This window comes from Netta rufina, assembly GCF_964035555.1.
Source record: "Netta rufina genome assembly, chromosome: 35".
Taxonomy (NCBI): Eukaryota; Metazoa; Chordata; class Aves; order Anseriformes; family Anatidae; genus Netta; species Netta rufina.
The window spans coordinates 159,471-180,738 of NC_140159.1; the positions used below are offsets into that span (position 1 = coordinate 159,471).

At 64.1% G+C, this 21,268-nt stretch overlaps 3 protein-coding genes across 4 annotated transcripts in view; 1 reads left to right on the forward strand and 2 right to left on the reverse strand.

Annotated features, from left to right (window-relative positions):
• Window positions 1-1,132: 1,132 nt before the first annotated feature.
• Window positions 1,133-5,611, reverse strand: LOC311220582 (trafficking protein particle complex subunit 14-like). Of its 2 annotated transcripts, none has more exons than XM_084304143.1 (5): window positions 5,179-5,611; window positions 3,806-3,901; window positions 2,436-2,568; window positions 2,239-2,325; window positions 1,133-1,266 (listed from the first exon to the last, which is right to left on the reverse strand). In XM_084304143.1, the coding sequence occupies exons 1-5, from the start codon at window positions 5,560-5,562 to the stop codon at window positions 1,142-1,144; spliced, it is 825 nt and encodes a 274-aa protein (XP_084160269.1). In that variant the 5' UTR covers window positions 5,563-5,611; the 3' UTR covers window positions 1,133-1,141. The 2 variants fall into 2 exon arrangements, with proteins under 2 accessions (XP_084160269.1, XP_084160270.1); XM_084304144.1 differs by having other exon boundaries at window positions 1,146-1,246.
• Window positions 5,612-9,320: 3,709 nt separating this feature from the next.
• On the reverse strand, window positions 9,321-14,942 carry GAL3ST4 (galactose-3-O-sulfotransferase 4; the record flags this gene model as incomplete). The annotated part of the gene is given in 7 exon segments (XM_084304162.1): window positions 9,321-10,124; window positions 12,020-12,144; window positions 12,147-12,204; window positions 12,206-12,287; window positions 14,833-14,842; window positions 14,845-14,902; window positions 14,904-14,942. Coding segments are annotated over 7 exon segments (1,176 nt in total).
• A 2,916-nt stretch (window positions 14,943-17,858) lies between these two features.
• STAG3 (STAG3 cohesin complex component) overlaps window positions 17,859-21,268 on the forward strand; it is a gene marked incomplete at both ends in the record, with an annotated part of 27,200 nt that continues 23,790 nt past the window's right edge. The window contains 5 exon segments of the mRNA XM_084304149.1: window positions 17,859-17,992; window positions 19,382-19,478; window positions 19,555-19,653; window positions 20,591-20,687; window positions 20,767-20,843. Of these exon segments, the coding sequence (XP_084160275.1) occupies window positions 17,859-17,992; window positions 19,382-19,478; window positions 19,555-19,653; window positions 20,591-20,687; window positions 20,767-20,843 (504 nt within the window).

The following is a 21,268-nucleotide window of genomic DNA, read 5'->3' on the forward strand; positions in this document are numbered from 1 at the left end:
TTTTGGGGATGTTGGGGATGTTTTGGAGGCGTTTGGGGGACATTGGGGATGTTTTGGGGGACATTGGAGATGTTTTGGGGGGCATTTGGGGGATGTTTGGGGGATGTTGGGGGTGATTTGGGGACGTTTTGGGAATGTTGGGGATGTTTTGGAGGCGTTTGGGGGACATTGGGGATGTTTTGGGGGCATTGGAGATGTTTTGGAGGCATTGGAGATGTTTTGGGGACATTTGGGGACGGTTTGGGGACGTTGGGAGATGCTTTGGGGGGTGTTGGGGGACATTGGAGGTGTTTTGGGGGCATTTGGGGGACATTGGAGATGTTTTAGGGGCATTGGAGATGTTTTGGGGACATTTGGGGAGGGTTTGGGGGATATTGGGGGTGTTTTGGGGGCATTTGGGGAACACTGGGGATGTTTAGGGGACATTTGGGGACAGTTTGGGGACGCTGGGGGATGTTTGGGGGATGTTGGGAGATGCTTTGGGGGTGTTTGGGGGACATTGGGGATGTTTTGGGGGCATTGGAGATGTTTTGGAGGCATTGGAGATGTTTTGGGGACATTTGGGGACGGTTTGGGGACACTTAGGGATGTTTGGGGGATGTTGGGGGACATTGGGGATGTTTTGGGGGGCATTTGGGGGACATTGGAGATGTTTTGGGGACATTTGGGGGATGTTTGGGGGATGTTGGGAGATGCTTTGGGGGCGTTTGGGGAACACTGGGGATGTTTTGGGGGCATTTGGGGGACATTTGGGGACGGTTTGGGGTATGTTGGGGGTGTTTTGGGGGTGTTTGGGGAACACTGGGGATGTTTCGGAGGCATTTGGGGGACATTGGAGATGTTTTGGGGGCACTGGAGATGTTTTGGGGACATTTGGGGATGGTTTGGGGACATTTGGGGATGTTGGGGATGTTTTGGGGGCGTTTGGGGGACATTGGAGATGTTTTGGGGGCATTTTAGGGATGTTTTTGGGGCCGTGCTGGGGACATTTGAGGGACGTTAGAAATGTTTTTGGGGCCATTTGGGGGCGCTTGGAGCCATTTTAGGGCCGTCGGGGCTATTTTAGGGCTGTCGGGGCTATTTTAGGGCCGTCGGGGCCGCTTTGTGGAGATTTTGGGGCCGTTTTGGGGCCGTTTGGGGCTCACCAGACGTCATCGACCAGCAGCACGGAGCCGTCGGGCATGACGGGCAGGTAGCTGGCGTTGAAGTTGGGCAGGATGCGGACGTCCCGCAGCGAGATCTCCTCCTGCGAGCACCCGTTCAGCACTGCGGGCACGGGGCGGGGTTGGGTCCTGGCCCCGTCCCAAAAGGTCCTTGTCCCATCCCAAATGTCCCTGTCCCCATTCCAAAGGTCCTTGTCTCCATCCCAGATGTCCCTGTCCCCATTCTAAAGGTCCTTGTCCCATCCCAAATGTCCTGTCCCCAATCCCATACATCCTGGGGTCCCTTTCCCCATCCCAACTGTCCCCTGTCCCCACCCCATTCACCCTGGGATCCTTGTCCCCACCCCAGCTCTCCCCATTTCTGTCCCCATTTATGTCCCCTGTCCCCATAATGTCCCCATTTACGCTCTCCCCGTCCCCATTTCTGTCCCCATGTCCCCACAACGTCCCCATAATGTCCCCATAACATCCCCTCACCTTTCAGCACCCTCAGGTACTTGCTCCCTGTCCCCATTTATGTCCTGATAATGTCCCCATAGTGTCCCTGCGATGTCCCCCTGACCCCACAATGTCCCCATTAACGTCCCCAAAACGTCCCCTCACCTTTCAGCACCATCAGGTACTCGCTGCCCTGTCCCCATTTACGTCTCCCTCTCCCCATAGTGTCCCCATAATGTCCCCAAAGTGTCTCTGCTGCATCCCCCTAACCCCATAATGTCCCCATAGTGTCCCCCCGTCCCCAAAATGTCCCCAAAATGTCCCCTCACCTTTCAGCACCCTCAAGTACTTGCTCCCTGTCCCCATTTATGCCCGATAACGTCCCCATAGTGCCCCATAACGTCCCTGTGGCGTCCCCCTGACCCCATAGTGTCCCCATAGGGTCCCCCCGTCCCCATGGTGTCCCCACAATGTCCCCTTAACGTCCCCAAAACCTCCCCTCACCTTTCAGCACCATCATTTACTTGCTCCCTGTCCCCATTTATGCCCCGATAACGTCCCTGCAGCGTCCCCCTGACCCCATAGCGTCCCCATAGCGTCCCCCTGACCCCACAATGTCCCCAAATCGTCCCCTCACCTTTCAGCACCGTCAGGTACTTGCCGGACACGGTCAGCTGGCGGCACCGCACCACGGGCGGCGGCAGCACGGTCAGCAGGGTGCTCACTGCGGGGACAGGCGCTGAGGGGACACCGGGGGACCCCGGGGGACAGGAGGGGACCCCGGGGGACACAAAGGGACACGAGGGGACACAAAGGGACACGAGGGGACCCTACCCTGGGCCTTGAAGGCGCCCTGCTCCTGGCGGAAGACGTGCGCAGGCGCGCGGCTCTGCAGCAGCCCCAGGTAACCGCCGCCCTCCTGCAGCTCGGCCGGCTCCGTGTCCCTCTTCCACACTGTCACCACGATCTGGGGACGTCGGGGACACGTTGGGGACACCGGGGACAATGGGGACACCGGGGACGGCCACCCCCGGGCGGCTGAGCACCCTGTGATCTCCCCAAATCCCGCTGTGGGGTCGGGGAGGGGGGCCCCGGTGCTGGATCTGCGGCCTCGAAGTGGTGGTGAGGTGTGGGCTGGGGTGTCCCCGCGATGTCCCCAAGGTCCCCACAGTGTCCCCAAGGTCCCCAAAAGTCCCTGTGACACCCCCAAGGTCCCCAAAAGTTCCTGTGATGCCCCCAAGGTCCCCACACTGTCCCCAAAGTCTGTTCTCATCCTCAACGTCCCCACGCTGTCCCCAAGGTCCCCACAATGTCCCTGAAGTCCCCACGCCATCCCTGAGGTCCCCAAGGTCCCTGCACTGTCCCCAAATCCCCAGGGTCCCCACACAACCCCTGAGATCCCCATGGTCCCCATGGTGTCCCCACAATGTCCCCAAGGTCCCCACAGTCCCCATAGTGTCCCCACAATGCCCCGAGGTCCCCATGATGTCCCCACAGTCCCCAGGAGATCCCCGAGATCCCAGGATGTCCCCAAGGTCCCCATGGTGTCCCCAAGGTCCCTGAGGGGAACCGTGTGGGGACCCAAGTTCCCCATGGTGCCCCTGAGGTCCCCACAATGTTCCTGAGGTCCCCATGGTGTCCCCACAGTCCCCAGGAGATCCCCGAGGTCCCCACGATGTCCCCAAGGTCCCCACGCCATTCCTGAGGTCTCCATGGTGTCCCCAAGGTCCTCACAATGTCCCTGAGATCCCCAAGGGGTCCCCCCAAGTTCCCCATGGTGCCCCTGAGGTCCCCAGGATGTCCCCAAGGTCCCCACGGTGTCCCCACAGTCCCCAGGATGTCCCCGAGGTCCCTGAGGGGTCCCCACACAGTTCCCAAGTTCCCCGTGGTGCCCCTGAGGTCCCCACAGTCCCCAGGATGTCCCCGAGGTCCCCATGGTGTCCCTACAGTCCCCAGGATGTCCCCAAGGTCCCCACAATGTCCCTGAGGGGTCCCCACACAGTTCCCAAGGTCCCCATTGTGCCCCTGAGGTCCCCACAGTCCCCAGGATGTCCCCGAGGTCCCCAAGGTTCCCAAGAGATCCCTGAGGTCCCCACACCCTCCCCAAGGTCCCCGTGGTGTCCCCAAGGTCCCCAAGAGATCCCTGAGGTCCCCACACCCTCCCCGAGGTCCCCAGGATGTCCCCAAGGTCCCCGTGTCCTCACCTTGGCCTTGACGGTGCCGGGGGGCAGCTTGTCCAGGGCGATGGTGAGCGGGAAGATCACCTCGTCCGGGCACACGATGGGGTCCTCCACCGGCAGCTGGGGGGGGGGGGAAAACAGGAGGGGGGGGCTCAGCCACAGCCCCCCCTTCATCCCCACACCCCCCCTCATCCCCATGCCCCCCCCCCTCATCCCCACGTCCCCCTTTTTGTCCCCACGCCCCCCCTTTTGTCCCCCCACCCCCCTTTCCTGCCCTCCCTTCGTCCCCACGCCCCCCCATTTTGTTCTCTGCCCCCCCCCAATTTCTCCCCCTCCCAATTTTCTCCCCCTCCCCACTTCATCCCTATTTTACCATCCCCCCCCCACTTTACCCCCTCCCCATTTCCCCTCCTCCCCATTTTTACCCCATTTCTCTCCCCCTTTCACCCCCCCTTCCCCCTTTTACCCCCCCATTTCCCTCCCCCCCTTTTTACCTCCCTCTCCCCCTTTTACCCCCCCATTCTCCCCCTCCCTCTTTTACCTCCCCCCTCCCCATTTTTACCCCTCTCCCCCCCTTCCACCGCCTCAACTCCCCTTTTTACCCCCTTCTCCCCATTTTACCCCCCGATTCCCCCCCCCTTTGCCCCCCCTTCCCAATTTTGCCCACTCATTTCTCTCCCCCTCCCCATTTTACCCCCCCTCCTTCCCCTTTTACCCCCCCATTTCACCCCCCTACTCCCCCACTTCCCTCCCCTTCCTATTTCCCTCCCCGTATCCCCCTCCCCCCTCTTTTTACCCTCGTCCTCCCCATTTTTACCCCCCCATCTCCCCCCCACTCCCCCTTTTACCCTCCCCCTTCCCCTTTTTACCCTCCCCCTCCCCCTTTTGACCCCCCTCCCCATTTTTGCCCTCCACCCCCTCCATTTCCCCCCCCACTCCCCCATTTCCCTCCCCCTCCCCATTTTACCGCCCCCTTTTACCCTCCCCTCCCCATTTTATCCCCGCACTCCCCCTTTTACCCCCCCATTCCCCTCCCCCCTCCCCCTTTTCAACCCCCTCTCCCCATTTTTGCCCCCCACCCCCCCCCATTTCCCCCCCACTCCCCCCTTTTACCCCCCACTCCCCCTTTTACCCCCCCATTCTCCTCCCCTTCCCCCTTTTGACCCCCCTCCTCCCCATTTTTGCCCCCCACCTCCACTCCACTCCCCCTTTTACCCTCCCCCTTTTGACCCCCCCTCCCAATTTTCCCCCCCCCACCCCCCCATTTCCCTCCCACTCCCCCTTTTACCCCCGCATTTCCCCCCCCCACCTCCTCATTTCCCCCCTCCACCCCCCCATTCCCCCACCCACCCCCCTTTTACCCCCTCCCCCTCATTTCTCCCCCCCCTTTCACCCACCCCCGCCGCCGGCCTCCCCGGCGCCCCCTGCCCGTGCGTGAGCAGCGCGCGGCACTCCCGGAACACCGCGGCCGGGGGGGACCCGGCCCCATCCTCCGCCGCCCCCCCGGGCCCTTCCCGTTCCCCCCCGGGCTCCGCAGCCCCGGGGCCGGGGCTGACGCTGGCCAAAGCCGCCAGGGAAGCGGCGAGCTCGGCCCAAGCCGGCCGGCCGGGCCCGGGGCCGGGGCGGCAGCGGAGGACGAGGAGGAAGCGGACGGTTTCGCCCAGGTAGAGGTGGTTGCGGCGGGGCAGGGCCCGGTAACGGCCCGGTTCCCCCGTCAGGAGCTCGCGGGCGGCGAAGGGGACGGCGGGGAAGTACATGAAGTACTCGCACTGCGACTCCATGGCCGCCCCGCCGCGGGGCCGCGACCGGAGCCGCCACCGGCACCGGGAGGCTTCCGCTTCCGGATAAGCTTCCGCTTCCGGCCCCGCGGCGCCGCCGTTGCTAAGGAAACCGGGAGCGGTAAGGGGGATGGCTTCCGGTTCCGGGCCCGAGCTGTCGTTGCCGTGGCAACAGCAGCACTTCCGGTTCAGCCCCCACATTGCCGTGGCAACGAGGTAACTTCCGGTTCAGCCCCGCTGCGGTGGCAACCAGACGACTTCCGGTTCCGGCTCCGCGCCGCCGTTGCCGTGGCAACCACCCTTATTAGGAGTGTTGACTTCCGGTTTCGCCCCGAGCTGCTGTTGCCATAGCAACCAGCTTCAGAATGAGAGCTGACTTCCGGTTCCGGCCCCGCGCTGCCGTTGCCGTGACAACGGAGCTCAGTAGGGGAACCAACTTCCGGTTCCGGCCTCGCGCTTCGGTTGCCACGGAGACAGGTCGACGAGAAGAGCACCGAGCGCATCGATGGGCGGCTCCCACGGGGGGGCGGGATCCCAGCCTTTGATTGACAGCGCCGCCGCCCAATCAGCGTCCGATTCCAGTTTTATTGCCATAGCTACGCAACGCAAAGCGTGGGGGCGGTACCGTGGGCAGGCCCCGCCCCTTTGACGTCAGCAGGGAAGGGGCCCATTGCTCAGACGGGTAAACTGAGGCACAAAGGGTTAATATTCCCATTACACAGCCGGGTAAACTGAGGCACAAAGTGGTGACACGCGGACCCATTGCTCAGATGGGTAAACTGAGGCACAAACTGCTTTAATACCCATTATACAGCTGGGTAAACTGAGGCACAGAGCAGTGCTAGCTGTGCCCATTACGCAGCTGGGGAAACTGAGGCACAAACCGTTAATATACCCATTATACAGCCAGGTAAACTGAGGCACAAACTGCTTTTATACCCATTACACAGCTGGGTAAACTGAGGCACAGAGCAGTGCTAGCTGTGCCCATTACGCAGCTGGGTAAACTGAGGCAAAAACTGACCCTACGCCCATGACACAGCCAGGTAAACTGAGGCACGGAGTGGTGATACGCGTACCCATTACACAGCCGGGTAAACTGAGGCACAAACCGTTAATATACCCATTATACAGCCAGGTAAACTGAGGCACAAACTGCTATGATACCCACTACACAGCCAGGTAAACTGAGGCACAAACTGCTGTGATACCCATTACGCAGCTGGGTAAACTGAGGCACGGAGTGGTAATGTGTGTGCCCATTATACAGGCAGGTAAACTGAGGCACAAAGTGTTAGTATGCCCATTACGCAGACATGAAGTAGTGCTGTGAGTACCCATTACGCAGGCAGGTAAACTGAGGCACGAGCCGTTACCGCGCCCGCTATAAAGAGGGGTCAACCGAGGCACGAAGTGTTAAACGCACCCATCGCACAGGCGGGTAAACTGAGGCAGGAACTGACGCTATGCCCATTACACAGACAGGTAAACTGAGGCACTAAGTGGTGATACGCGTACCCATTACACAGCCGGGTAAACTGAGGCACAATCCGTTAATGTGCCCGTTACTCAGCTGGGTAAACTGAGGCACAAAGTGGTGATATGCGTACCCATTACACAGACAGGTAAACTGAGGCACGAAGTGGTAGCTGGGGGGGGTCCGATCCCCAATATAGTTTGGGGGGGGGGGGCGTTGCCCATGGGGGGACCCCGATCCCCATGGGGTTGAGGGGGGGGGTGTTGAGAGGGGGTAAACTGAGGCACGGATCCGTACCGCGGCGACCCGTTGCCCAGGCCACGTAAACTGAGGCCTGGAGCCGTACCGAGGGGGGGGACAGAACCCATAACTCAGACGGGTAAACTGAGGCAAGGAGCTGTACCGTGGAGACCCATTGCACAGAAGGGAAAACTGAGGCACGAACCCATTTCCCAGAAGGGTAAACTGAGGCACAAACCCTTCAGCACACTGACACATTGCTCAGAGCAGGCAAACTGAGGCACAAACCCATTACCCAGAAGGGTAAACTGAGGCACGGACCCATACCACGGCTCACCCATTGCTCAGAACAGGCAAACTGAGGCACAAACCCATTATCCAGAAGGGTAAACTGAGGCACATGTCTATGCCACAGTTGGCTCAATGCTCAGAGCAGGCAAATCGAGGCACGAACCCATTACCCAGATGGGTAAACTGAGGCACAGACCCTGTACTACGCTGACCCATTGCTCAGAGCAGACAAACTGAGGCACAAACCCATTATTCAGATGGGTAAACTGAGGCACAAACCTGTACCACAGCTGACCCATTGCTCAGAGCAGGTAAACCGAGGCACAAACTTATTACCTAGATGGGTAAACTGAGGCACAAGCCCTTACTACACTGACCGATTGCTCAGAGCAGACAAACTGAGGCACAGACCCATTTCCCAGATGGGTAAACTGAGGCACAAACCCTTACTACACTGACCCATTGCTCAGAGCAGGCAAACCGAGGCACAAACCCATTACCCTGATGGGTAAACTGAGGCACAAACCCTTCAGCCCACTGACCCATTGCTCAGAGCAGGCAAACCAAGGCACAAACCCATTACCCAGAAGGGTAAACTGAGGCACGGACCCATACCACAGCCAACCCATTGCTCAGAACAGGCAAACTGAGGCATAAACCCATTATTCAGATGGGTAAACTGAGGCACAGACCCATACCACAGCTCACCCATTGCTCAGAGCAGGCAAACTGAGGCACAAACCCATTACTAAGAAGGGCAAACCAAGCCACAAACCCATTACCCAGATGGGTAAACTGAGGCACAAACCTGTACCACAGCTCACCCATTGCTCAGAGCAGGCAAACTGAGGCACAAACCCATTACTCAGAAGGGTAAAATGAGGCAAAAACCTGTACCACAGCTGACCCATTGCTCAGAGCAGACAAACCGAGGTACAAACCCATTGCCCAGATGGGTAAACTGAGGCACAGGTCCATCCCACAGCTGACCCATTGCTCAGAACAGGCAAACCGAGGCACAAACCCATTATTCAGATGGGTAAACTGAGGCACAGGTCCATCCCACAGCTGACCCATTGCTCAGAACAGGCAAACCGAGGCACAAACCCATTATTCAGATGGGTAAACTGAGGCACAGACCCATACCACAGCTCACCCATTGCTCAGAGCAGGTAAACCGAGGCACAAACTTATTACCTAGATGGGTAAACTGAGGCACAAACCCTTACTACACTGACCGATTGCTCAGAGCAGACAAACTGAGGCACAAACCCATTACCCAGAAGGGTAAACTGAGGCACGGACCCATACCACAGCCAACCCATTGCTCAGAACAGGCAAACTGAGGCACGAACCCATTACCCAGATAGGTAAACTGAGGCACAAACCTGTACCACAGCTCACCCATTGCTTAGAGCAGGCAAACTGAGGCACAAACCCATTACTCAGAAGGGTAAAATGAGGCAAAAACCTGTACCACAGTTGACCCAATGCTCAGAGCAGGCAAATCAAGGCATGAACCCATTACCCAGAAGGGTAAACTGAGGCACAGACCCATTTCCCAGATGGGTAAACTGAGGCACAGGTCCATACCACAGCTGACCCATTGCTCAGAACAGACAAACCGAGTCACAAACCCATTACCCAGAAGGGTAAACTGAGGCACAGACCCATCCCACAGCTAACCCGTCCCCCCCCCAGACCAACCGAGGCCGGGACCCCCTTCCCCCTTCTCCTCCCCCCCCCCGCCACGCTACCCCGCGCTCCCGTTGCCCCCCCCGAACTGCCTGCGGTCCAAGATGTCCTTGTACTGCAGCTCGGGGGTGGCCATCCTGGCGCACGCCTCCCTCTCGCCGGCCTCCAGCCCGGCTTTCAACGCGTAGCCCAGGATGGCCGCCCCGCCGCGGGCCGGCTGGAAGGGGCGCAACCTCCCGTCGGCGATAGCGGGGCCGGGCAGGGGACCCCCGCCCCGAAAACACCTCCGGGCCAAGGCCTCGCGCCTCCGCCGCAGCCTCGCCACCTCGGCGGCCATGCGGGCCGGCCCGAAGGCGGCGGCGCGGCGCCAGAAGGAGCGGTTGAGGTGGCCGTAGAGAGCCCAGTCCAAGGCGTTCCAAGCCCGCAGGCGGGCCAGCTGCCCCGGGGACAACCGGGGGACGGCTCCCCGCGGCCTCCCGTTGTGCGGGAAGGAGGCCACGGCCTCCTCGGGCCAGCACAGGGCCTCGCGCAGCAGCACCAGCGACTCGTCGAAGTGCTCGGCCAGCAGCACCATGGCGAAGGCTCGTTCCACCTCCGCCACCGCCTCCGCCACCGCCTCGCGGTCCCCCGGGGCCACCGGCGGCAGCCCGAAATCGAACCACAGCAGGTTGCGGGCGTAATGGTTGCCCCGGAGCCCCGGCTGGTAGAAACGGCCCGGGGAGGCCACGAAGGAGGCCAAGGACGGAGCCCGGCGGAAAGCGGGGGCCACGGCGCGGTAGTAGGCGAAGGCCGACTCGGCCAGCGTGGCCGGGTCGCGCACGATGGAGAAGTAGAAGCTGTCGTTGGGCATCACCTTCTGCACCTGCGGGGAGGCTGCTGTCACCCCGGGGTGGCCTCCACGGCGCCCGGGCCTCCTCTGCCTTCCCCCAGTTGTCCTCCAGCTCCTCATGTCCTCCATATCCCAATGATCTCCATCTCCTCACGTCCTCCACCTCCTGATGTCCTCCATCTCCTCATGTCCTCCACATCCCAATGTCCTCCATCTCCCCATGACCTCCATCTCCTGATGTCCTCCATCTCCCCATGTCCTCCATCTCCTGATATCCATCTCCTTACGTCCTCCATTTCCCAATGACCTCCATCTCCTGATATCCTCCATGTCCCAACGACCTCCATCTCCTCATGTCCTCCATCTCCTTATGTCCTCCATCTCCCAATGACTTCCAGCTCCTGATGTCCTCCATCTCCCCACGTCCTTCAGCTCCTGATATCCATCTCCTTACGTCCTCCATATCCCAATGATCTCCATCTCCCCATGACTTCCATCTCCTGATATCCTGATATCCTCCATCTCCCTCCAATGTGCTCTACCTCCTTATATCCACCATCTCCCCACGTCCTCCATTTCCCAATGACCTCCATCTCCTGATATCCTTCATCCCCCAGTGACCTCCATCTCCTGATACCCTCCACGTCCCAATGATGTCCATCTCCTCACGTCCTTCATCTCTTGATATCCTCCATCTCCCTCCAGTGTCCTCTACCTCCTGATATCCTCCATCTCTCCATGTTCTCCATCTCCTGATATCCTCCATTTCCTTACGTCCTCCACCTCCTGATATCCTCCATCTCCTTACATTCTCCATTTCCCAGTGGCCTCCATCTCCTGATACCCTTCATCCCCCAATGTCCTCCATCTCCCTCTAATGTCCTCTACCTCCTGATGTCCTCCAGCTCCTTACGTCCTCCGTTTCCCCATGACCTCCATCTCCCCATGACCTCCATCTCTTGATATCCTCCATCTCCTCCAGTGTCCTCCATCTCCTGATAACCTCCATCTCCTCAGGTCCTCCATTTCCCAATGACCTCCATCTCCTGATATCCTCCACATCCCATGTCCTCTATCTCCTGATATCCTCCATCTCCCTCTAATTTCCTCTATCTCCTGATGTCCTCCATCTCTCCACATCCTCCACCTCCTGATGTCCTCCATCTTCTAATGCCCTCCATTTCCAATGACCTCCATCTCCTCACGTCCACCCTTTTTCTCTTGATATCCTCCACCTCCCTCCAATGTCCTCCACCTCCTGATATCCTCCATCTCCCCATGTCCTCCATTTCCAGTGACCTCCATCTCCTGATATCCTTCGTCCCCCAATGACCTCCATCTCCCCCTAATGTCCTCCATCTCCCCACATCCTCCATCTCCCCCACCTCCCCTCAAATCCCCCCATCTCCCCCCAAATCCCCAATCCCCCCACTTCCCCATCCTCCCCCCACCCCCTAAATCCCCCCATTCCCCCCAATTCCCCCCAACCCCCCATCTCCCCCCAAATCCCCCATTCCCCCCCAAATCCCCCAAATCCTCCCCCAAATCCCTCCAACCCCCCCAAATCCCCCCCTCACCCCCGCCCCCCAAAAAAATCCCCCCAAATCCCCCCCAATTCCCCCATCTCCCCCCCAAATCCCCACCTCCCCCCCAAATCCCCCCAAATCCCCCATCTCCCCCCATCTCCCCCCCAAATCCCCCATCTCCCCCCCAAATCCCCCCCAAATCCCCCCCAAATCCCCTCCAACCCCCCCCCAAATCCCTCCCTCACCCCCCACCCCCCCCCAAAATCCCCCCCATCTCCCCCCCAAATCCCCCCCAAATCCCCCATCTCCCCCCCAAATCCCCCCCAAATCCCCTCCAACCCCCCCCCCAAATCCCTCCCTCACCCCCCACCCCCCCCCCAAAATCCCCCCCATCTCCCCCACCTCTTTGAGGTCGAAGCGCATGTGGTGGCAGATGATGTCGAAGGGGGGCCCCCCCGGGCTGTAACCCTTCACCCTCTCGGCCCGGAATTTTTCGGGGTACCCGAATTGGTAGCGGTGGGGGAGGCGAAGCGCAGCCCCCTCCCCTCCCCGAAGCGGTGCAGGAGGTTGACCACGCTGCTGCCCCCCCGTCTTGTGGGTCTTGAGGAACACCACGTGCTGCGGGGGACGCACGGCGCCGGGGGGGGGGCCGGGGGGGGCGCGGGGGGTCCTGGGGGGGCGGTTAGGGGGATGGGGGAGGTTAGGGGGGGTCGGGGGGAGATGGGGGGGAAATGGGGGAGATGGGGGGGAGATGGGGGAGATGGGGGGGGGGAATGGGGGGAAATGGGGGGGAAAGGGGGAGATTGGGGGGTTGGGGGGAATTGGGGGGGGAAGGGGGAAATGGGGGGGCCGGGGGGGGCGCAGGGGTCCTGGGGGGGTTAGGGGGATGGGGGAGGTTGGGGGGTCAGGGGGAGATGAGGGGAAATTGGGGGGCTGGGGGGATATGGGGGGGCTGGGGGGGGCAAGGGGGTCCTGGGGGGCAGTTAGGGAGATGGGGGAGGTTAGGGGGGGGTCGGGGGGAGATGGGGGGAAATGGGGGAGATGGGGGGGTGGGGGGGAGATGGGGGGGGGAATTGGGGGGCGAAGGGGGAAAAGGGGGGGAGATGGGAGGGATATGGGGGGGCCGGGGGGGGCGCGGGGGTCCTGGGGGGGCGGTTAGGGGGATGGGGGAGGTTAGGGGGGTCGGGGGGAGATGGGGGGAATGGGGGGGAAAGGGGGAAATGGGGGGGCCGGGGGGGGTGTGGGGGTCCTGGGGGGGTTAAGGGGATGGGGGGAGGTTAGGGGGGGTGGGGGAGATGGGGGGAAATGGGGGAGATGGGAGGGTGGGGGGGGAGATGGGGGGGAATTGGGGGGGGAAGGGGGAATTGGGGGGGCCGGGGGGGGCGCGGGGGTCCTGGGGGGGTTAGGGGGATGGGGGAGGTTGGGGGGTCAGGGGGAGATGAGGGGGAAATTGGGGGGAATGGGGGGATATGGGGGGGCTGGGGGGGGCAAGGGGGTCCTGGAGGGCAGTTAGGGAGATGGGGGAGGTTAGGGGGGGGTCAGGGGGAGATGGGGAAATTGGGGAGATGGGGGGAATGGGGGGAGATGGGGGGAGATGGGGGGATATGGGGGAGATGGGGGGGGTGGGGGGGTCCTGGGGGGCACGGGGGGATGGGGGAGGTTAGGGGGGTCGGGGGGAGATGGGGGGAATTGGGGAGATGGGGGGGTGGGGGGGGAGATGGGGGGAATTGGGGGGGAAGGGGGAAAAGGGGGGGAGATGGGAGGGATATGGGGGGGCCGGGGGGGCGCGGGGTCCTGGGGGGGGCGGTTAGGGGGATGGGGGAGGTTAGGGGGGGTTGGGGGGAGATGGGGGGAAATGGGGGAGATGGGGGCAGTGGGGGAAGATGGGGGGAGTGGGGGGATATGGGGGGGCCGGGGGGGGTGTGGGGGTCCTGGGGGCACGGGGGGATGGGAGAGGTTAGGGGGGTCAGGGGGGAGATGGGGGGAATTGGGAGATGGGGGGGGGGAATGGGGGGAAATGGAGGGGAAAGGGGGAGATTGGGGGGGGGGGGGAATGGGGGGCTGGGGGGGAATTGAGGGGGGAAGGGGGAATTGGGGGGGCCGGGGGGGCGCAGGGGTCCTGGGGGGGTTAGGGGGATGGGGGAGGTTGGGGGGGTCAGGGGGAGATGAGGGGGAAATTGGGGGGCTGGGGGGATATGGGGGGCTGGGGGGGGCAAGGGGGTCCTGGGGGGCAGTTAGGGAGATGGGGGAGGTTAGGGGGGGTCGGGGGGAGATGGGGGGGAAATGGGGGGAGATGGGGGGGTGGGGGGGGAGATGGGGGGGAATTGGGGGGCGAAGGGGAAAAGGGGGGGAGATGGGAGGGATATGGGGGGGCCGGGGGGGCGCGGGGGTCCTGGGGGGGCGGTTAGGGGGATGGGGGAGGTTGGGGGGGGTCGGGGGGAGATGGGGGGAAATGGGGGAGATGGGAGGGTGGGGGAGGAGATGGGGGGGAATTGGGGGGGGGAAGGGGGGAAATGGGGGGGCTGGGGGGACGCGGGGGTCCTGGGGGGTTAGGGGGATGGGGGAGGTTGGGGGGGTTGGGGGGGAGATGGGGGGAAATGGGGGAGATGGGGGGGAAATGGGGGGGCTGGAGGGGATATGGGGGGGCTGGGGGGGGCAAGGGGGTCCTGGGGGGTGGCGGGGTACAGGGGGTTAAGGGGGGGTCATGGGGAGATGGGGGGACATGGGGGGGAAAGGGGGAATGGGGGGAGATGGGGGGAAATGGGGGGGAAAGGGGGAAATGGGGGGGCTGGGGAGGGGGCCAGGGGGGCATGGGGGTCCTAGGGGGTGGTGGGGCACGGGGGAGGATTAGGGGGGGTCAGGGGGAGATGGGGGGAAATTGGGGGGGGAAGAGGGAAATGGGGGGGCTGGGGGGGCCTGGGGAGCAGCAGGTATGGGGGGGTTGGGGGCAGATGGGGAGTTGGGGGGGGAAATGGGGAGGGCAGGGGGGGCATGGGGGGGTGGCAGGGCACGGGGGGGTGTTAGGGGGGGTCAGGGGGAGATGGGGGGGAAAGGGGGGAGATGGGGAGTTTGGGGGGGGGGCTATGGGGTCAGGGCACCCCAGGACCCATCGGGGGGCACCCAAGGGCCAGGACCGGGCTGGTTTATGGGGGGGGGGGATAGGATTTTTTTTAGGGGGGGGGAATAGGATTTTTTTTTGGGGGGGGGGGTCCCACCTGCGCTGGAGGGCCCCCCCAGGAGCTGCAGCACGAAGCCGACGGCGACGCAGACCCCCAGGGCCCCCCCCCAGCCTCTGCAGCCGGCACCGGGGGGGGGGCACCTTCATGGTGCTGGGGGGGGAGGGAGAGGCATGGGGGGGGGGGGTCACTTCGGGGTGTGCCCCAAAATAAAATAAAATAAAAAAAGCCCCCCCCGGTTTGGTGGGGGGGGGGGGGGACACGAGGCCGGGCCCGCCCAGAGCCACGTGGGAAGGGGCCGCGCCACCCCCCCCCCCCGTCCCGTCTGTGTCCCCCCCCCGTGTCCCCAAGATGCCACGTGTCCCCCCCCCCGGGGTGCTCCTGTCCCTGTGTGCCCCCCCCTCCATGTCCCCATGTCCCCCCCACCCATGTCCCTGTGACCCCCCCTCATCTCTGGGCCCCCCCTTGTCCCCATGTCCCCGTGCCCCCCCCCCATGTCCCCTATGGCCCCCCCTTGTCCCTGTGCCCCCCCCTTGTCCCCGTGCCCCCCCTTGTCCCTGGGACCCCCCCCATCCCGATTCTGGGACCCCCCCATGTCCCCCCCATGTCCCTGTGCCCTCCCCTTGTCCCTGTGCCCCCCCCCATTGTCCCTGGGACCCCCCCGTGCCCCCCCCTTGTCCCCGTGCCCCCCCCATGTCCCTGTGCCCCCCCCTTGTCCCTGGGACCCCCCCCATCCCGATTCTGGGACCCCCCCACGTCCCTGTGCCCCTCCTTGTCCCCGTGCCCCCCCCCCAAGCCCCCTCATGTCCCCAAGCCCCCCCCAATGTCCCCGTGCCCCCCCCCCCGTGCCCCCCCCCCCGCACTCACCCCACACTCGAGCCGCCGCCTCCCTCTCACCCCCCCCGCATCCCGGGGGGGGGGGTCCCGGGGTCCTTTGGGGGGGGGGTCCCGGGGTCCTTTCCCGGGGGGAGGGGCGCTTTTTTTTTCGGGGGGGGGGCCCTTTTTAAGGGGGGGGGGGCTTTTTAAGGGGGGGGGGGTCCCAATATCCTCCTGGGGGGGGTTGGGGGGGGGTCGCGGCCGTCCCAGCCCCGCTGGCGGCGCGGGGGGGGGGGGAGGGAATTGGGGGGGGGTCGGGGGGCACCGGGGGGGGCCCGGGGGTCGCGGGGGGGGGCGGGGGGGGGCCGGGGTCCCGTGGGCTCCGCGGTTCCCGGCGAAGTTTCCTCCTTTGTCTCCCGCTGGCCCGCCCCGCCCCGTGGCACCGGGACGGCCCCCCCCCCCCCCCGGGTCCGGGAACTGGGGGGGACTGGGAAGGGACTGGGAGAGACTGGGAGAGACTGGGAGAGACTGGGGAGGGACTGGGGGAGGCTGGGGAGGGACTGGGGAGACGAGGGGGGGGCGCTGGGAGGGCGCTGGGGGGAGCTGGGGGGGGCTGGGGGGGGCGCGGGGTGGGCACCGGGAGAGACTGGGGGGGCACTGGGAGAGACTGGGGGGAACTGGGAGAGCACTGGAAGGCGCTTGGGGACACTGGGAGAGACTCGGGGAGAACTGGGAGAGACTGGGGAGCACTGGGAGAGACCGGGGGGCACTGGGGGGCGCTGGGGGGAGCTGGGAGGGCGCGGGGGGGGCACTGGGAGAGACTAGAGGGGCACACTGGGAGAGACTGGGGGGGACACTGGGAGAGACTGGGAAGCACTGGGAGAGATTGGGAAGCACTGGGACAGGCGGGGGGGGCACTGGGAGAGCACTGGAAGGCGCTTGGGGACACTGGGAGAGACTGGGGGGGAACTGGGAGAGACTGGGAAGGGACTGGGGAGGGACTGGGGGAGACTGGGGAAGGACTGGAAGGGACTGGGGAGGGACTGGGGGAGACTGGGGAGGGACTGGGGAGACGAGGGGGGTCGCTGGGAGGGGCTGGGAGGGCGCTGCGGGGAGCTGGAGGGGGCGGGGGGGGCGCGGGGGGAGCACTGGGAGAGACTGGGAAGCACTGGGAGAGATTGGGAGGCCACTGGAGAGATTGGAGGGCCACTGGGAGAGATTGGTGGGGCACTGGGAGGTGCTGGGAGAGACTGGGAAGCACTGGGACAGGCGGGGGGGGCACTGGGAGAGCACTGGAAGGCGCTTGGGGATGTTGGGAGAGACTGGGGGAGAACTGGGAGAGATAGGGGGAGCACTGGGAGAGACTGGGGGGAGCACTGGGAAGTTCTGGGGGGCACTGGAGAGACTGGGAAGTGCTGGGAGAGCACTGGAAGGTGCTGGGGGACTCTGGGAGAGACTGGGGGGGGACTGGGAGTATTGGGAAGGCTTTGGAGGGGCACTGGGAGGCACTGGGGGAGACTGGGGGGGCACTGGGAGCACTGGGAAGGCTTTGGAGGGGCACTGGGAGGCACTGGAGGGCACTGGGGAGCACCGCCCCTGGGCCATAGGGGGCTATAGGGACCCCAGGCCATATGGCCCTATAGAGCCCTATAGGGACCTATAGGGCCATAGAGGGCCATAAGGATCCACCTATAGGGCCCTATAGGGACCCCGGGCCATAGGGGCCCACCTATAGGGACCCATAGGGATCCCAGGCTATAGGGACCCACCTATAGGGTCCTATAGGGACCCCAAGCCATAGGGACCCAGCTATAGGGACCCATAGGGACCCCAGGCTATAGGGACCCACCTATAGGGTCCTATAGGGACCCCAAGCCATAGGGCCCTATAGAGCACTATAGGAACATAGAGGGCCATAGGGGCCCACCTATAGGGACCCATAGGGATCCCAGGCTATAGGGACCCACCTATAGGGTCCTATAGGGACCCCGGGCCATAGGGGCCCACCTATAGGGCTCCATAGGGACCCCAGGCCATAGGGCCCTATAGAAACCTATAGGGACCCCGGGCCATAGGGGGCTATAGGGAGCCACCTATAGGGCCCTATGGGGACCCCAAGCCATAGGGACCCTCCTATAGTGTCCTATAGGGACCCCAGGCCATAGGGCCCCATAGGGACCCGGTTATAGGGGGCCACAGGGCCTCCCCTATAGGGCCCTATAGGGTCCCCAGGCCACAGGGGCCCTCGTATGGGCCCCGCAGGCCCCGCCCACGTCCCCGCAGGCCACGCCCACCCTCCAGGGAGCGCCCCGCCCACGCGCAGGGCAGGGCCCCGCCCCCGCCTCCCTCGGGACTGGGCGGGGCCCGCGGAGCCCGCGCAGCGGTGGGGGGTGGAGCCCGGCTCCGCGCCCGCCCACCGTCCCCCGGCCCCGCCCCCTCTCCGTGCGCATGCGCGCTGCGGGCCGGGCGCACGTGCGGGCGCGGGAAAGCGGCGCGGCGGCGCGAGGCGAGGCAGGCGGGGGGGGGGGGGGGAGGGCCAGGAGGGGGAGAGCCCCCCCCACGTGACCCCAGGGGGGGCTTGGGACCCCCCCACGTGACCCCGGGGGGGCCTTGAGGGGCCTTGGGACCCCCCCAAATTGTTCTGGGGGGGCTTTGGGGCCTTGGGACCCCCCCCAGTGTGATCCCAGGGAGGCCTTGAGGGGCCTTGGGACCCCCCCACGTTGTTTGGGGGGGGCTTTGGGGCCTTGGGACCCCCCCAAATGGCTCCTGTGGGGGTTGGGGGGCCTTGGGACCCCCCCAAATTGCTCGGGGGGGGCTTTGGGGCCTTGGGATCCCCCCCAGTGTGACCCCGGGGGGGCCTTGAGGGGCCTTGGGACCCCCCCAAATGGCCCCGGGGGGGCTTTGGCCCCCCCCACGTGACCCCGGGGGTGCTTTGGGGCCTTGGGACCCCCCCCAAATGGCCCCTGTGGGGGTTGGGGGGCCTTGGGGCCCCCCCAAATGGCCCCGGGGGGGGGGGTTGGCACCCCCCCATGTGACCCTCGGGGATTTTATAGGGTTTTGGGACCCCCCCACACATGTCTTTGGGGGGAGTTGGGGTGTTGGGACCCCCCCCAATGTGACCCTGGGGGGGCTTTGGGGCCTTGGGACCCCCCCCCAGTGTGACCCCAGGGGGGCCTTGAGGGGCCTTGGGACCCCCCCCTAAATGGCCCCGGGGGGGCTTTAGGACCCCCCCCCCCCATGTGACTCTGGGGGGGTTTGTAGGGTTTTGGGACCCCCCCCACATGTCTTTGGGGGGGGGTTGGGGTGTTGGGACCCCCCCCAAGTGACCTTGAGGGGCTTTGGGCCCCCCCATGTGACTTTGGGGGGCTTTGGGCCCCCCCCGTGTAACCCTAGGGGGTCTTTGGGGTCTTGGGACCCCCCCAAGTGACCCTGGGGGGCCTTGGGACCCCCCCCCCCACATAACCCCAGGGTTTTTTTGGGGGGTCTCAGAACCCCCCCCCAACTCCTGGGGGGTGTTCGCCCCCCCCACATTCTGTGGGACCTGGGGGGGCGGCCCCCTCCTTGTGCCCCCCCCCCCAACCCGTGTCCCCCCCCCCAGCCCCGCTGTCACCATGTCCCTGTGGCGCCCAGCTCGTCCCCAGGAGACCCCCCCCAGCTCCCCCCCCAGCACGTGAGTTATTAATTTATTTTTTTGGGGGGGGGTGAAGAGGATTTGGGAGGGGGGGGGGAGGTGACAACAGCCCCCCCCTTGCTGTCCCCAATGTCCCCACAGGGTCACCAGCAGTGACAATGACAACGACTCTGGCAGCGACTTCGAGGCCACCCTGCGGCAGAAGCGGGGGGCGCGGGGGGGGCCCGGCCCCCGCCCCGTACGTGTCCCCTTTGTCCCCCCCCCCCGTCCCCAAAGCCGTGCCCTCCCTTGTCACCCCCGTGTCACCTCCGCAGGTCCCCAAACGTCCCCGGAGGGAGCCCAGCGAGGACGGGAGCACCCCGGAGCAGAACGTCCTCTTCCAGGCTGTCATGGATGGCGGGGCGGCCATCGAGGTGACACGGGGACGGGGGGGGACACGGGGGGGACATAGGGACAGGGGGGGACACGGGGGGGGAAAGGGGACACATGGGGACATGGGGACGCGGGACCAAAGCCAGCTCCCGAAGGGACACAGGGACAAGAAGGGACACGGGGACCCTGAGAAGGGGACGTGGTGGGGGGCATTTGCCCTGATGTGGGGTCACCACGTGCCACCACATGCCACCACATGTCACCACGTGCCACCACATGCCACCATGTGCCACCACATGCCACCATGTGCCACCAGGTGTTACTACCTGCCACCATACACAACCACATGCCACCACATGCCACTCTGTGCCACCACATGCCACCAGGTGTCACCACGTGTCACCACGTGTCACCACACACAACCAAGTGCCACCACATGTCACCACATGCCACCATGTGCCACCAGGTGTCACTACCTGCCACCACACACAACCACATGCCACCACATGCCACTCTGTGCCACCACGTGCCACCATATATCACTGTGTCCTACCACATGCCACCACGTGCCACCACGGCCCAACACGTGCCACTGTGTCCCACCACGTGCCACCACATGCCATTATGTCCCACCACATGCCACCACGAGCCACCACATGCCACCATGAGCCACCACGTGCCTCCATGTTCCACCACGTGCCACCACGCGTCACCACATGCCACCACATGCCGTGTCCCACCATGAGCCACCACATCCCACCACATGCCACCGTGTGCCACCATGGGCCACCACAAGCCACAACATGCCTCCATGTGCCACCACACGTCGCCACGTGCCACCACATGCCGTGTCCCACCACATGCCACCATGTTCCACCACATGCCACTGTGTGCCACCACAAGCCACCACGTGCCACCATGTCCCACCATATGTCACCACGTGCCACCACGTGTCACCACGTGTCACTGTGCCCACAGGTGGTGGTGGACGAGTGGTTGGAGGGCTACAAGCGGGACCGGGAGCCGGCCTTCCTGGAGCTCATCAACTTCATCGTCCGCTCCTGTGGCTGCCGAGGTGCGGCCACCCCGCGCCCCGTCCCCCTGTCACCCCCCCAGGGGACGTCCCCGTCACCCGCCGTGTCCCCTCCTGTCAGGCACGGTGACGCTGGCCATGCTGCGGGAGCTGCAGAACGCCGAGATCATCCAGCGGCTGACCGAGAGCTTCAACGAGGTACTGGGGACGTGGTGGTGGTGTGGGGATGCCGCCATCTTGTCACCTCTGTGAGGCGGCCATCTTGTCACCGCTGTGACGCCGCCATCTTGTCCCCTTGCGTCCCCGCCACTTCATCCCTTTGCGTCCCCTCCATTTTGTCACCTTTGTGACCCCAGCATTTTGTCCCTTGTGTCCCCAACAGTTTATGCATTGCCACCAGTTTGTCACCTCTCTGAGGCGGCCATCTTGTCACCGCTGTGACGCCACCATCTTGTCCCCTTGTGTCCCTGCCACTTTGTCCCTTTGCATCCCCTCCATTTTGTCACCTGTGTGACCCCAGCATTTTGTCCCTTGTGTCCCTGATACTTCATTTTTGTGCATTGCTACCGTTTTGTCACCTCTCTGAGGCGGCCATCTTGTCACTGCTGTGACGCCGCCATCTT